The 13,890-nt window shown below is 39.9% G+C and overlaps 1 protein-coding gene across 1 annotated transcript in view; it reads right to left on the bottom strand.

Annotated features, from left to right (window-relative positions):
* Positions 1-13,085, bottom strand: part of hsp90b1 (heat shock protein 90, beta (grp94), member 1) — an 18,734-nt gene extending 5,649 nt beyond the window's left edge. The window contains exons 1-18 of the mRNA XM_046037060.1: positions 12,927-13,085; positions 12,353-12,455; positions 11,862-12,003; positions 11,329-11,445; positions 10,884-11,215; positions 10,563-10,674; positions 10,311-10,433; positions 9,895-10,011; positions 9,344-9,481; positions 9,154-9,231; positions 8,981-9,046; positions 8,327-8,596; positions 7,919-8,164; positions 7,642-7,778; positions 7,430-7,508; positions 6,918-7,077; positions 6,550-6,632; positions 329-635 (exon numbers count right to left, since the gene is read on the bottom strand). Of these exons, the coding sequence (XP_045893016.1) occupies positions 329-635; positions 6,550-6,632; positions 6,918-7,077; positions 7,430-7,508; positions 7,642-7,778; positions 7,919-8,164; positions 8,327-8,596; positions 8,981-9,046; positions 9,154-9,231; positions 9,344-9,481; positions 9,895-10,011; positions 10,311-10,433; positions 10,563-10,674; positions 10,884-11,215; positions 11,329-11,445; positions 11,862-12,003; positions 12,353-12,455; positions 12,927-12,975 (2,659 nt within the window). The 5' untranslated portion in view covers positions 12,976-13,085. The remainder of the gene's footprint in view (positions 1-328; positions 636-6,549; positions 6,633-6,917; positions 7,078-7,429; positions 7,509-7,641; positions 7,779-7,918; positions 8,165-8,326; positions 8,597-8,980; positions 9,047-9,153; positions 9,232-9,343; positions 9,482-9,894; positions 10,012-10,310; positions 10,434-10,562; positions 10,675-10,883; positions 11,216-11,328; positions 11,446-11,861; positions 12,004-12,352; positions 12,456-12,926) is intronic.
* Positions 13,086-13,890: the final 805 nt, after the last annotated feature.

The raw sequence follows: 13,890 nt of genomic DNA, 5'->3' as shown, positions 1-13,890 counted from the left end.
TCTGGAAAAAACACACAGTCCCCCCCCCCCCCCCCCCGTAACTGCTGTGCCTTAACGCTGTCCTCGTCACAACCTCGTCTGCATAGATGAAGACCAAGGCACGCTCATTAACCATCATTCAGCCTCCGTGACCATATATGGCAAATGACAGAGCCGTGGTAGATGCAAGGTGGCGAGCGCTGGAGCATCACTGCGCTCAATGTGTCTCTTATTCTCTCCCCACTTAACAGAAGCCGTGCACGCAGCGATACATGCTCATAATTCAAAATAAATGATGGCCACACACTTTCACATAGCTTTCTGACAAAGAGTAAATATATTTGCCTACCTATGAATTCCTCGTCATCGTCGTCCTCCTCCTCCTCTCCGTTTTCCGAATCGATCTGCATGGCTTCGTCAATGAAACTGACTGCTTTTCCAGGTCTTGGGGCCGAATTTTGGTCATTGCCAAATGAGGCCTCTTTGGTCTCCCTTTCCTTCAGCTGGGTGAAGTACTGTAATGCAAACTCGAGCAAATCCCTGGGCTGATTTCTCAACACTTCCACGGTAAAGCTCTGTAACAGCTCCGTCAGACCTTCAGGAATTTCTATACTCATTCCTGTTATCAGTCTATGAATGTGGTCAAAACCGGTTTGCTGCGAATTTGAAAAAGCCTAATCAAAAGCACACCGTTGAGATTTTTTTTAAAAAGAAGCCAAAATTAGGAGACGGGTGTAGTCAGGCCACCCAGTCAGCAAGCTATCCACAGCGGATCCTCTCTTTTTCTTGAATGAAAATGGCTCTGGATTTTTGGTCCAAGCATCTTCTGCTGCTTCTGGCTACAGGAAACCCACGCATGTGACCCAGGAATCCATGGCAACCACCTATCCGGGGATTGCGTATGAGCAGCACCGGCACAGAAACTGCAGTCGTAAAATACAAATTATGGAAAAGAATAACCCTCGACTGTATCAGTCAGAGATCGATTGTCACTGAAAAAGAAGAAATGAGAAATCTGATGTCTATATTATTTCTGTGGTCAAGGAGTAAGTAGACTATAAAATGTATTTCTTATGGCCACACTAGTTTTTTAATCTGTGGTTATTAGATGTAGGCTACAGTAAATGCGTCTAATAAATACAGAAAGATAATACCCCAGCTAAAGATGAAAAGTCCCATCATGGATGAATGAATAGGAAATTACATTTACAATGGGATAGAACAGGTAAAAACAGAACAGAACACAACGTTCATACTTTAACTTCAGCTTAATTCCAATAATTTATTACATTTGTAAACTAAATAATGGATGTCAGTGAACGGCTCATTAGAGATAGACTATCCCCTTAACAGCAGCAGTGGTTTTAGACCCCATTTCTTGTTCCAGAGGGAGACAACAAATTAATAAATCTGATGCATATTTTAATGTCATGGGCCCTTTCAGAACATTGTGACTCCCAGGCTATTACTATATGCTGCCAGAACGCTTAAATACTGAAGGAAACATTCAGGATCTAAAGAAAAAAACTGCTGTGACAAAAATATTCCTTGCCTGAAACTAAAACATCATAGTCAACACACTTCATATTGTCATCTATGGTGAGCCCTTTAAATGAAAAAGTTGTGACAGGTGATGCAGTCATTTAAGTTTTAAAAGTTCTGATCAGTGAATATAAGTTATGGATAAAACAGCATTTTTCTTTTTTAGAAACTTGCACTTCCTTTACACTTTCTCACAACAGAAGAAAACCTCACTTCTGGGATTCACGTGTGCATTAAACCTGTAAAACTGGTAACTCATTCCATCTGTGCTCTCAACTTTAACTCTGCAGTTCTCAAGTTACTCAACTTAATTTTATACACAACACAGCCAAACAGAGACATTAAACAAAGGAAAAGAAGAGCACAAGGGAAGACAAAATAAAAATCACATGTTCATGACAAACATTTATCTTCAGAAGAAATACTGGAACAGATTAGGTGAGCCTTAAAAAAACCTGAGAGTGCCAACTGTGCAACAACCCTCCTTTGTGTGAGCCACATTATCATGTTGTACTGGAATGTGATGGCAGAGAGCGGAGGTTAAAGAGGGATGAAGAAATAATTGTTGTGGGAGAAATAAAAAAAAAAATCAACCAAAAAGAGCAGAGCTAGTATCTGCACTGGTTGCCCGCCCTCTGTAGCTCCACTATGAGACCCCTCCCCCTGCTGTGGCCCATATCTGTCACCCTTTGTTAAGAAGGCAACACTTTCTCACTCAGGCGAACACTGGCGCACGTCCATAGAGTGACCTGTAATGCAATACTGCAATGCTGCTAAGCTGTTAGCGCTCAGACTCACCATTCATGACCACAGGCTGAGAGCTGTCAACCAAAGGGATCGTTTTTGGATATGTACAACACAACAACCCTTATCCACTGTAATAAGACAGCTGTTAGTAGAGAACAAGCACTGTGCATCAGCCCTGATCTCTGAACCGTATATCCTGAAGATTGTTACTGCCTCTAGACAGACCAACAGAGCTTGCAGCTGCAGAATTATTACACTTCAAAATGCACTTTCTGAACTGTCCATAGGTTGCAATAACCTGTTGACATTTGGGAAATGGCTTAGTATTTACACAGTGGAACCGGAGGCAGTCAATCTACTGTATGACAGATAAGAGTGTACACTCTTGTTTATTAGGCAGCTAAAACTAATTCACTCTAATTCAACAATCCTGCAAGAAATCCTACCTTCAGGAAGGTTATGATGTTTTTGTTTATTCATATTTTGCCCCCAGTCTATGAGGCAGACAAAATTGTAAAACCACCCGCAGTATAACACAATATATTTCAACAGTTACTGCTTCCAAAGTGATACTAAAATTGAATAAACACCTCTCTAAACCACTTTTAACAAAAAGTGAACGTTATGTTCCTCATGAATTTACAGTACCTTGCTGCCATCTGCAGATAAAGACAGATAAAGCAGTGTTGAGCACAATGCAAGTGAAACCACAACAGTAGATTTCAAATTATATTTTACTCTACGTAAATAGAGCTCACATATTGCCACCAATTTTGGTAGCAGTATGACTCAGTTAACTTCTGTGATTCAGCTTTGGGTAAATAAACACAGAACAGGTGTGGGAATTCATTCATCTCAAAAATAAAAGACGTAAAAAAATAAAAGCATAGGTTTTAGCGTTGCAGCCGATGTGAAAAGCAGAAAGTAGATTTTTTTTAGTAACAATTGTGTAATTACATTTTAATTCTATACTTTATCATGTCTGCAAGGTCATGTATTTAAAAGTCAAATATCATAGACTAGAGCAAATATTGTACTGTTGATATACCCTCAGTTGCCAGGTCCACTGAGGTGAAACTAATGCAATCCAATACAACACTCCAAATTGCATTGACAAAAAGGGGTGGGCAACTGCAAGAAGAAAAAAAGTTATAGAAAATTCTAACTTTCATGAAGGGAGTATTTATTACAGTTTCATTAGAATGCATTAGTTTCAGCCTTGTGTACCTAATAACCTGGTAAATGAGTGTAGTTGCAGGCTGTCCTGCCTTAACACTTGACTGTGGTATGACATGTCTCCTTTCTTATAAATACACCCTATACAGGAAAATTAGAATATTACTTAAGACCAATACAAAAAAAGGATTTTGAGAAATGTTTGCCAATTTTCGCATCTTCCTTTTCACAATACCCCATAGATTTTCTATAGAGTTAAGGTCAGGCGAGTTTGCTGGCCAATTAAGAACAGGGATACCATGGTCCTTTAACCAGGTACTGGTAGCTTTGGCACTGTGTGCAGGTGCCAAGTCCTGTTGGAAAATGAAATCTGCATCTCCATAAAGTTGGTCAGCAGCAGGAAGCATGAAGTGCTCTAAAACTTGCTGGTAGACGGCTGCGTTGACCTTGGACCTCAGAAAATACAGTGGACCAACACCAGCAGATGACATGGCACCCCAAACCATCACTGACTGTGGAAACTTTACACTGGACTTCCAGCAACGTGGATTCTGTCCCTCTCCTCTCTTCCACCAGACTCTGGGACCTTGATTTCCAAAGGAAATGCTAAATTTACTTTCATCAGAGAACATAACTTTGGACCACTCAGCAGCAGTCCAGTCCTTTTTGTCTTTAGCCCAGACGAGACGCTTCTGACGCTGTGTATTGTTCAAGAGTGGCTTGACACAAGGAATGCGACAGCTGAAACCCATGAAGCACTGACTCCAGCTGCAGTCCACTCTTTGTGAATCTGCCCCACATTTTTGAATGGGTTTTGTTTCACAATCCTCTCCGGGGTGCAGTTATCCCTATTGCTTGTACACTTTTTTCTACCACATCTTTTCCTTCCCTTCACCTCTCTATTAATGTGCTTGGACACAGAGCTCTGTGAACAGCCAGCCTCTTTAGCAATGACCTTTTGTGTCTTGCCCTCCTTGTGCAAGGTGTCAATGGTCATCTTTTGGACAGCTGTCAAGTCAGCAGTCTTCCCCATGATTGTGTAGCCAACAGACCTAGACTGAGAGACCATTTAAAGGCCTTTGCAGGTGTTTTGAGTTAATTATCTGATTAGAGTGTGGCACCAGGTGTCTTCAATATTGAACCTTTTCACAATATTCTAATTTTCTGAGATACTGATTTTGGGATTTTCATTATTTGTCAGTTATCATAATCGAAATTAAAAGGAATGAACACTTGAAATTTATCAGTCTGTGTGGAATGAATGTATACATTATACAAGTTTCACTTTTTGAATGGAATTACTGAAATAAATCAATTATTTATATGACCAGCACCTGTAATGCTAGTCATATTTTCAAGATGTGTGACTGTGCCACCTACTGGACATGTTACTATAATGCATTGTTAATTCCCTCCTCAAATTTATCTATTCTGATGGATCATTGACAATAAACATTAGTAAACATGATCACTTGCTATTGATGCCAAACTGATTTTCTGAGGCCTCATCATTTTGTTTCTCTGTACACTTAATCTATTATTTAGTGGTAGTATACTCTTTATTTCTCCTTTTCCCGTTCCTCTCCTTGAATGTTCATTCAGAAACCTAGACTCTGTAAATGATTATGCATCCCTAGGCAGCAGGTCTCTGGACCAGCTGTATATGTTATAGTACTTCTGTTTATTCTCTTTTATTAAATAAATTCTACAAAGACAACAGTTTGTTGTAACTCAATTATTTGCTTAATCCCTCACCAACAATATACAATGTCCACAACGAAACCATAGCATTCAAACATTCTGTCGGTAGTTCAGTGATTCTGGATAAACAGCCTCTTCATTTAAAACAGATTTGATGTTATTCACTTTCGATAAAAGAAGCTCAGTAAAACTGTTCAATGAAGACACCCTCTACTGTATATCAAGCCTTACCGTTGGATTTCTCCCTTTGGTGGCGCTGCAAAAAAACCACAGGTAATCAGCCTTGTCCAGCTTATTACAAGTGTCAGGCAAGGTTTTTAATCAAAGATGGTATGTATCCTTGATTCTGCAATGCAGGGAAACAGAAAAGCAAGAATAAGACCATTCACAGCAAAACAGAATGACAATCAATGTCTTGAACATTCTGTTGTCAAAGGTTCAAGGCAGGTGCATTATCAAATCATTTAAACATCACTATGGATACACAACCTTCACCCTAAGACTAAAAAAAAAAAAAAAAAGTTTACATACAGCTGTTTTCTTCCTCTTGTCCTAGGCTACCATCAGGTGCAGAGAGACATGCACAACAGTAGTTCAGCAGGTATATCAGGAAAGCACGGTTCCATGGGTAATGGGTTAAAAAAAAAAAAAAAAAAGGCAGAAACTTGTTGGAAACGCTGAGTTGATCCAACAGAAAGAAGCTCAAACTGCTTCTTTTCTGTTTAAGCTTTAGTATTTTGTCAGTTTTCCTTGGCATATGAACGATTTTGCAATCTAAACATTATGATTTGGCTTCTTTGTTATTTAATGTTGCAAACACAACTCAAAGCGCGGACAGACAGTGTTCTTTGTACGTCCCAAATTTGCAGTTCAAATTTCAGTTGGAAAAAAGCTTCCATTATTTGTCATTTGTTATAATATGCACAAAATGTCTCATTGATCCCTCATTGTAAAAGCCCTTTCAGTTACTTGTGTAGTTTTAACATCAGTGGGTTTCACAACACCAAAGACACCGTGTCCTTTTTCCAGGAAACATTTATTCGATCAAGAGACAGGATCGCATCTTTCCATAAACAGGTCAGTTAAATATTAACAAATTTACAGTCATGAGGAATGTAATAAAAAACAAAAAACAAAACAATGCTCGCCTTATAAAACCCCAACCCAGGGACCCCACCCAGGATAACGTCGACCACGGTGGCGCTGGAACAAAACTCAAATCCATTTCCAGCTCTGTTACATGCTCTTCCGTTCAGTGCATCACAGTTCGTCTTTGTCCGTTTTTGTCTGCAAGGGAACAAATTTGAAAGTTATGAAGAAACCACTAGAAGAGTAAATACTCCAGCATCTAAATTTTTTACTTTACATCCTTAACGTGCTACAGCATGTTAAGTGTTCACTCACCATTTCTTCATCGTCTTCCTCATCTACAATTTCTTTATCTTCAGAGTCTTCCTCTTTATCGTCAGAGTCATCCTCTGCTGGCTCTTCTGGCTCCTCCTCTGGCTCTTCTTCAATCTGCAGAACAGTCACATCACTCAACATGACACACCCATAAACACAGGACCACCTGACAGAGGTAGGGATGCTTAAAATGTTTACAAGGAATGGCGAGTTATTGTCAATGCAAAAATAACACTGTTAAAAATCAAGTCAGATAAGAATGTTCACTGGCATTGGAATTTGAGATGTGACTTGTGATACGTGCACACTGAAACTGAAAACATGCAAATGTTTCCAAAGTAATACAGTATGTGGCAGCTGACATTAACTTGCCTGTTCGTCCAGAGCAACATTCATGCTGAGTCGGAGCATGCGCTCTATCCTGTCTCCATAAGCCTTTGTGTCAGCCAGCTGGTAGCCTGAGCGCAACGTAGCCGTCTCAAACAGAACCACAGCCAGGTCTGACGCAGTCTGGTCCTCGGCATTATCCTGAAGGAAATAAAATAAAATGTTCAGCTAACTGCTCTGCTTTCGGTACAGCATTTTTTTAACATAAAGTGGAGCAATCAATTAGTGCATATGAATTGGTTAGATCATCATATCAAAAAATTATCACCATGTTTAGACAAGCAATATGTCCAGCCATGTCTAAAACATGTTGAATAACTATATTGCATGATGTAAATTACTTAACATTTATTACTTTTTGGTAAAAAAGAAAAGCAATAGGTTATTTTAAAATGTGCACAATAACCTACCCCTTATAAAAGCTGTAGGTTATTTTATTAAATTACATAATATGGCATCATTAAGATAGTACAGATCTAGTGAAGTGACTTACTTTGACTCTGTTAAGCATCTGCTTGATGAGAGGATGCCTGGGGTTGATTTCTAATGTTTTCTTCTGGCTTGCATAGTAACTGAAGAACAGAGAAGAGGGGAATTAGCATATACCCTCAGTAAACAGGCAGGCCACAACATGTTCTTCATTTGCATTTTACAACCATGATAATGAGCATTAACGTCGCTGAAAAGCAGAGGATCATTACTCACTTTGTGGAAATGTCTTTGCCTGTTTGGTAAGCCTGTGCCTTCATGATCCTCTCCATGTTTCCTGACCAGCCGTACTGACTAGCAACCAAAGCGCAAGGTGACTTGGTTAGTCTCTGAGAGAGGACAGCCTTCTCAATCTGTGGGAAAGACAGCATTGTATTGAATAATGTGACTGACAGAATAGTCATAACTTATCAGCTGCAGCCAAATTTGATCGCCTCTGTGGCTAGTGTTTATTTCCCATGTCATGAACATTTCAAAATAACTGTCTCTCTACCTTGTCCGCCAGGGCCTTGTCCTTCAGCCAAGTGGTGAGAGGTTCATACTCCTTCTCCAGGGCCTCCCTCTTCTCCTTGGCCTTGTCACTTTCGTCAAATTTGACACCCTCCTTTGCCACGTTCTGGAAGCGCTTTCCATCAAACTCAGGCAGTGCCTGGATGCAGTACTCATCCACAGGCTCTGTCAGGTAGATCACCTCGTAACCCTTCTTCAACAGATTCTCAACGAAGGGAGAAGACTCAGCCTGCAGACAGCAGATATAACAGGCCATTAAATTTTCCATTACCCGAAAAGCATTGTTTATTTAGTGCAAGTATAATTCCAGTGTATTTATGTGACAGTTTACGCTGCTTTTATCATATAGTAATTGAGCATTTTACCCAACACCAAAAATACATGCACTGACCTCCTTCCTGCTGGTACCAGCCATGAAGTAGATCTTGTCCTGCTTCTCCTTCATGCGCTCCACATACTGCTCCAGGCTGGACAGGACTGTTTCGCTGTTGGAGGTCTGGAAGCGCAGCAGCTTGGCCAGACGGGTCCTGTTTGAGTGATCCTCAATGACACCCAGCTTGATGTTGGTTCCAAACTCCTTCCAGAACTTTTCGTTGTACTGTTCCTCTGCGATCTTCTTGATCATGTCTAAAGTCTTACGCACCAGCTTCTTGCGGATGACCTGAACAGGGAAAAGATGAGCATTACGCCTTTTGTCACTTTCCCTTTACATCAAGTTTAATTATTCCTAACCACTTTCCTTTGTTTTATAACTTCAGTTTCTTCACTCAGTTTCCCTTTCTTCTTCCTGTAAAGCACTTTGACTTCTGAGGTTTTGAAATGTGTTATATAAATAATGTTGCTTTCGTGCTTATCAATAATCTTTTTGCATCCAATTAAAATTTTTTGAAAAGGTCTAAATAGACCAATCAGTAAAGATCAGATACATTATACTAAATGAATAAAATGTTAAACTACAAAAAGCTAAAAAGTTATATTTACAGATAAAGTTAAAAATAGCTGGCATACCACATGATGTGGTATTAATGTTAGATGTGAAGCTCACCTTGAGCAGTTTGTGCTGCTGCAGAGTCTCTCTGGACACATTCAGGGGAAGGTCATCAGAGTCAACCTAGCACAATAAATTTCCATTTATCAGCGTGCAGATGCTATCTGAGCAAAGACCACACATCGCAAACTAGCACATGACTGTCTCCACTACAGTTAGAGATCACTCACCACTCCCTTTACGAAGTTCAGGTACTTGGGCATCATGTCGTTGAAGTCGTCTGTGATGAAAACTCTCCTCACAAACAGCTGTGACAGAAAGGGAGAGATTCGTTAAGAAACCGAGTTGAGGGGATTCCTGAAGGTCAGTCTATAAGCACAATAGAATCCCTTCAAATGGATACTGAATACAGGGACATACCTTGATGTAGTCATTCTTCTTGGAGCCATACTCGTCAAACAAGCCACGGGGAGCTGAAGTGGGCACAAACAGGATGGACTTGAAGGTAACCTCACCCTCAGCCATGAAGTGGATGTGGGTCAGAGGATCGTCGCTGTCCTGTTAGAGAACGAAACAGACTTTGAATTAGGGCCGAAAGACTTAAAGAAAATATTTAATAGCTATTATTTTGACTGATATTGCAATATGATTTGCAATATTGGAGGGAATGATAATTTTTATATTATTCTCATTTTTATTGAAAACCATATTTAAAATGATTGTGGTGTTAATCTGTACCAAACAGATGCTTTGTTGAGCTTGTAGAATATGATGTGTAGGCCAGGACCTCAGCAGCACAACATTATTTAATCTAAAATGGTATTTTAACACACATTTTGCCTGTAACAAATACTGCGATTTGAAAATTGCATTTTTTAATCAATTGTTAAGGCCTAGTTTGAATTGATAATTAAACTTTGAGTCTACAAGGAAGGCACACAATCTACATGGCTGTTTGACAGAGCGCTTACTTTAGAGAATGTCTTGTAGAAAGCCTTGTACTCATCCTCCTCAACCTCCTTAGCTGGTCTCTGCCAGATGGGCTTGATATCATTCATCAGTTCCCAGTCCCACACAGTCTTCTCAACCTGCAACAAACACATTTTCAAAAATAGTCCAAAAATATTTTTCAAAAAAAACAATCAGGACAAATTAAAGGAGGTATTAAAATGACCAAATGAAATCAACACAGGGCTGAAGGCATAATAAATTTTTTTAAGAGAATTTTTTTTTCCCCCTTTTTTTTTTTTTAAAAACACTATGTCAATATAATCAGGAGATAGTTTATGAAAAGACAAAAAAACAAAAGCACATTTCATTCTAGGGAAAAAAAATGCAGTTTATATATATATATAGCTGTATAACAATATAAATTTGATCATCGTACCTTCTTTGTCTTAGGTTTGTCTTTGTCTTCCTCTTCTTCCTCTACTTCGACATCATCTTCAGCAGCCTCTTTCTCTGGTTCCGCCTCAGCATCTTCTTCGATGGGCTCCTCAACGGTCTCAGTCTGGCATGTTGAGGGGAAGAAAAGATGCAATTGCCATTTGTTCATTTCCATATTTGTTAGCTTCTCATTATAACCACACTGGGATCAAGGCTGAATCAAAGTGAGGAAGGAAGTGTCTTAAGTAATCACCTTGCTGGCCCAGACATAGATAGGGAAGTTGATGAACTGAGAGTATTTCTTGACAAGGTTTTTGATGGTCTCCAGCTCCAGATAGTCCGAGGCTTCCTCTTTCATGACCAGCCTGAGATTAGACAAAGATCAGGAGGATTTCATTTCAAAGTCAGTACTATTCTTACATTTGAGAGTATAGTAGTAACCAGAAAACAGTTGAGTAGGAGTATACTTATTAAGTGTTGGGCACAGAATGAAAAGGTGTGAAGAACAATTTATAGCTAAAAATTGCTATAAGTTACACATTTTAAGATTAATGTAAACAAAATGTAAACCCACGTGATGGTGGTTCCTCTGCCCAGTGTGTCTCCACGGGGGTCCTCAATGACAGAGAACTGATTAGAGTCAGACTCCCAGATGTGCTGGGTGCCATTGTTGTGTTTTGACGTCACAATGACTTTGTCGGCAACGAGGAAAGCAGAGTAGAAACCCACACCAAACTGGCCAATCAGCTCTGAGGTTGACTGTCCGTCAGACTGCATCTCATTCATCTTGTTGAGGAACTCACTGGTGCCAGACTTGGCAATGGTGCCCAAGTTTCTCACCAGCTCATCTTTGGTCATTCCAACGCCAGTGTCAGTGATGTGTAGCATGTTTTTCTCCTTATCAGACTAGGGATGGGAATGATACAGTGAAGTTAACAGAACAAGAACTATTACCATTACCAATAAACACTGCAACGTACTGAACATTAAATGCATCCCCTCCCCATTCTTGCGCATACCTTTATTTTGATGGTCAGCTCTTCATTGGAGGCCATTGCATCCTCATTGGTCAGAGACAACAAGCGGATCTTATCTAGAGCATCTGAGGCATTGGAAATCAGCTCCCTAAGGAAGATCTGAAACAGATGAACAAAGTTCAGACTTTACAAGTAGATTGTTCACATTATGTTTAAAATGTTGGCCATATCAGACTCCAGTATGAACTAGCCATAGCCTGACACAAAAAACCTATCTAATCTAATATGGACCACATGTGAAAGTGGCCCAAATCCAAACTGGAAGAGATCAGATTCCACATAACTAGGGCTATTCACACTGAAAATATCTGATCCGAGTCACATATGAGCAAAGTGTCAACTAAAACGGAACATTATAATAGGTTGTACTGCATTAAAGTGGCCTGAGTGTATGTTTAATCTTGCAAACACTTCATTTTTGGGGGCATTTAATGTATTTTACATAACTAAATCAATAGAAATCATCTAGTTAAACTGATAATTTGTACATCAAGATGCCTTTTATATCTGCTCACCTCCTTGTTCTTGTAGAGGGAGTTGATAATCAGCTTCATCATACGGTTGACTTCAGCCTGAAAGACGTGCTTTTCTGACTTTTCTCTGAGTTCCTTGATCTGAGCTGCATTCAATCCATCCAGCTGGATAGCCTCCTCCTCTCTGAGAAAAGACCGATGTGCGGGCACGCACACACACACACGCACACACACACACGAGAGATGAGGAACATGAACCACAACAAGTCATCACCATCAACAAACATGCAAATCTGTCCTCCCCTCTAGGGATAAGGGTTTCAAGTTGAAACCAAGACACCCTTGTCTTAATGAGGGACATGCACTAAACCTTGCAGCACTTCAGGGGTTGTAGTGGAGCGTGTGTATGTGCATAAGCTTGGTCATGTTGACCTTGTGCTGTTCACTTAAGGTTTAGTCAGCTTATACCGATAAGGACAACCACAGTTCTACCTGCAGGCATAAAAGGAAAAGATATTCAAAGCGACACCTACCTCTGCACCACCTCATCATCTGTTCTGGAGCCATCTCTGCTTTTACCCAAGTCCTCATCTACGGTCCCATCGACGTCAAGTTCATCCTCTGCCTTTACAGCCGCTGCCAAGTGACAAAAGCCATCTGATTAAAAATGTGTTTACTTGCTCCTAAATGCTGCAGAAATGAGTATGTCATGTAAGTCAGAATTAAACTCTGCATAGACGTGACAAAATTAACCAAATAAGTTAGTTAAGGTGTGTAACGTTAGGTAGGCTGGCTCAGATTATGGTTTTAGATGTTAGCTAGCGTCAAGCGGGTTTAAATACATGGTATTTTTACTAGAAACTTCTGGAAAGACAATAAGGAATAACGGATAACGTTACTAGAGTTGCTCCACCATATCCACCATGCTATCTATCATTAAAAAATTACTAAATTCAGCCTGAAAACTGCAAATATACAAACGCTTTAGTCATGAATGAGCAGAAGAAGAAGCACAAAATCTAGTTAACGTTAGCTTACTGGCTAATGTTAGCTGAAACATTGTGTCATAAAAAGTGAGACGAGACAGCAAATCTTTCCGCTACTCACCAAAGGTTAATAGTGCGAAAAGAAGACCTATCACCCAAACTCGTTTCATTTTGAGATCCTGCTTAAATGACGGTGTGTCTTCAGCTCCTGAAACAAAAGCCGGGAGATCAGCGCACGCAGCACTGCCTTTACAACAGAGACTGACAAGCTACCTCTCCCACCAAAAGAGCCCACTCTATTAAACCCGTGACAACCAGCCAATGGCTACGCACCACGCACAACCTTCGACCAATCACAGCAGAGTCTAAGGGACATGTTGTCCAATCAGATTCTTCAACATAAGTCAATACCCGAAAATCGTGGCTAGCCACCATTGGCCGGGAATGAATGATCAGAACATCACTTCCTAAAATGTACCTCTCAATGTGAAAAAAAAAAATCTCAGTCAACCTTTAGTTAAACTTTTATTTTCTTATGCAATATCACAGCTGAGTGACACACTGCAGCTTGAAGATACTGACCGTGTTGTTTATGGGTCTATTGTCACGGACTGTAACATTATATCTGTGTCTGCTTCAGTCTATGTTAGTGTAAAACATATAATGATTCTCTACGCATGCATATATGGTATAGTATTTCGAATATCTGGAATTGCCTGTTTTATAAAGGTGTGGATTAATTGTACTAAGATTTCCGTCTGTGTCAGGACCATAGACTGTATATAAAAATGTCAGGACATCATTCATCATAGACTGAATGGGTACTGTTTAAAAGGCCAGCAACACATGGAACATTGCTTGCATCACTGATCTTTGTCCACGAGGTGGCACTGTTCAGTTAGTGAGTTGAAAATGGAGTCTGTTGCAAAAAGATCTTTTTTTTTCCAAACGCGCAGTCTGATCATTTTGTGCAAAACTGAGATTGTGTCATTCTGGAATCACTAATGGATGGATAAATAGTGCGTAACATTATCATCCAACTGTGCACATTATTGTACAGTTTGCTTAGCCTGTCTGATGGGTGT

This window comes from Micropterus dolomieu, linkage group LG22 (assembly GCF_021292245.1).
Source record: "Micropterus dolomieu isolate WLL.071019.BEF.003 ecotype Adirondacks linkage group LG22, ASM2129224v1, whole genome shotgun sequence".
Lineage (NCBI taxonomy): Eukaryota > Metazoa > Chordata > Actinopteri > Centrarchiformes > Centrarchidae > Micropterus > Micropterus dolomieu.
This window is presented reverse-complemented; position numbering and strand designations above follow the sequence as displayed.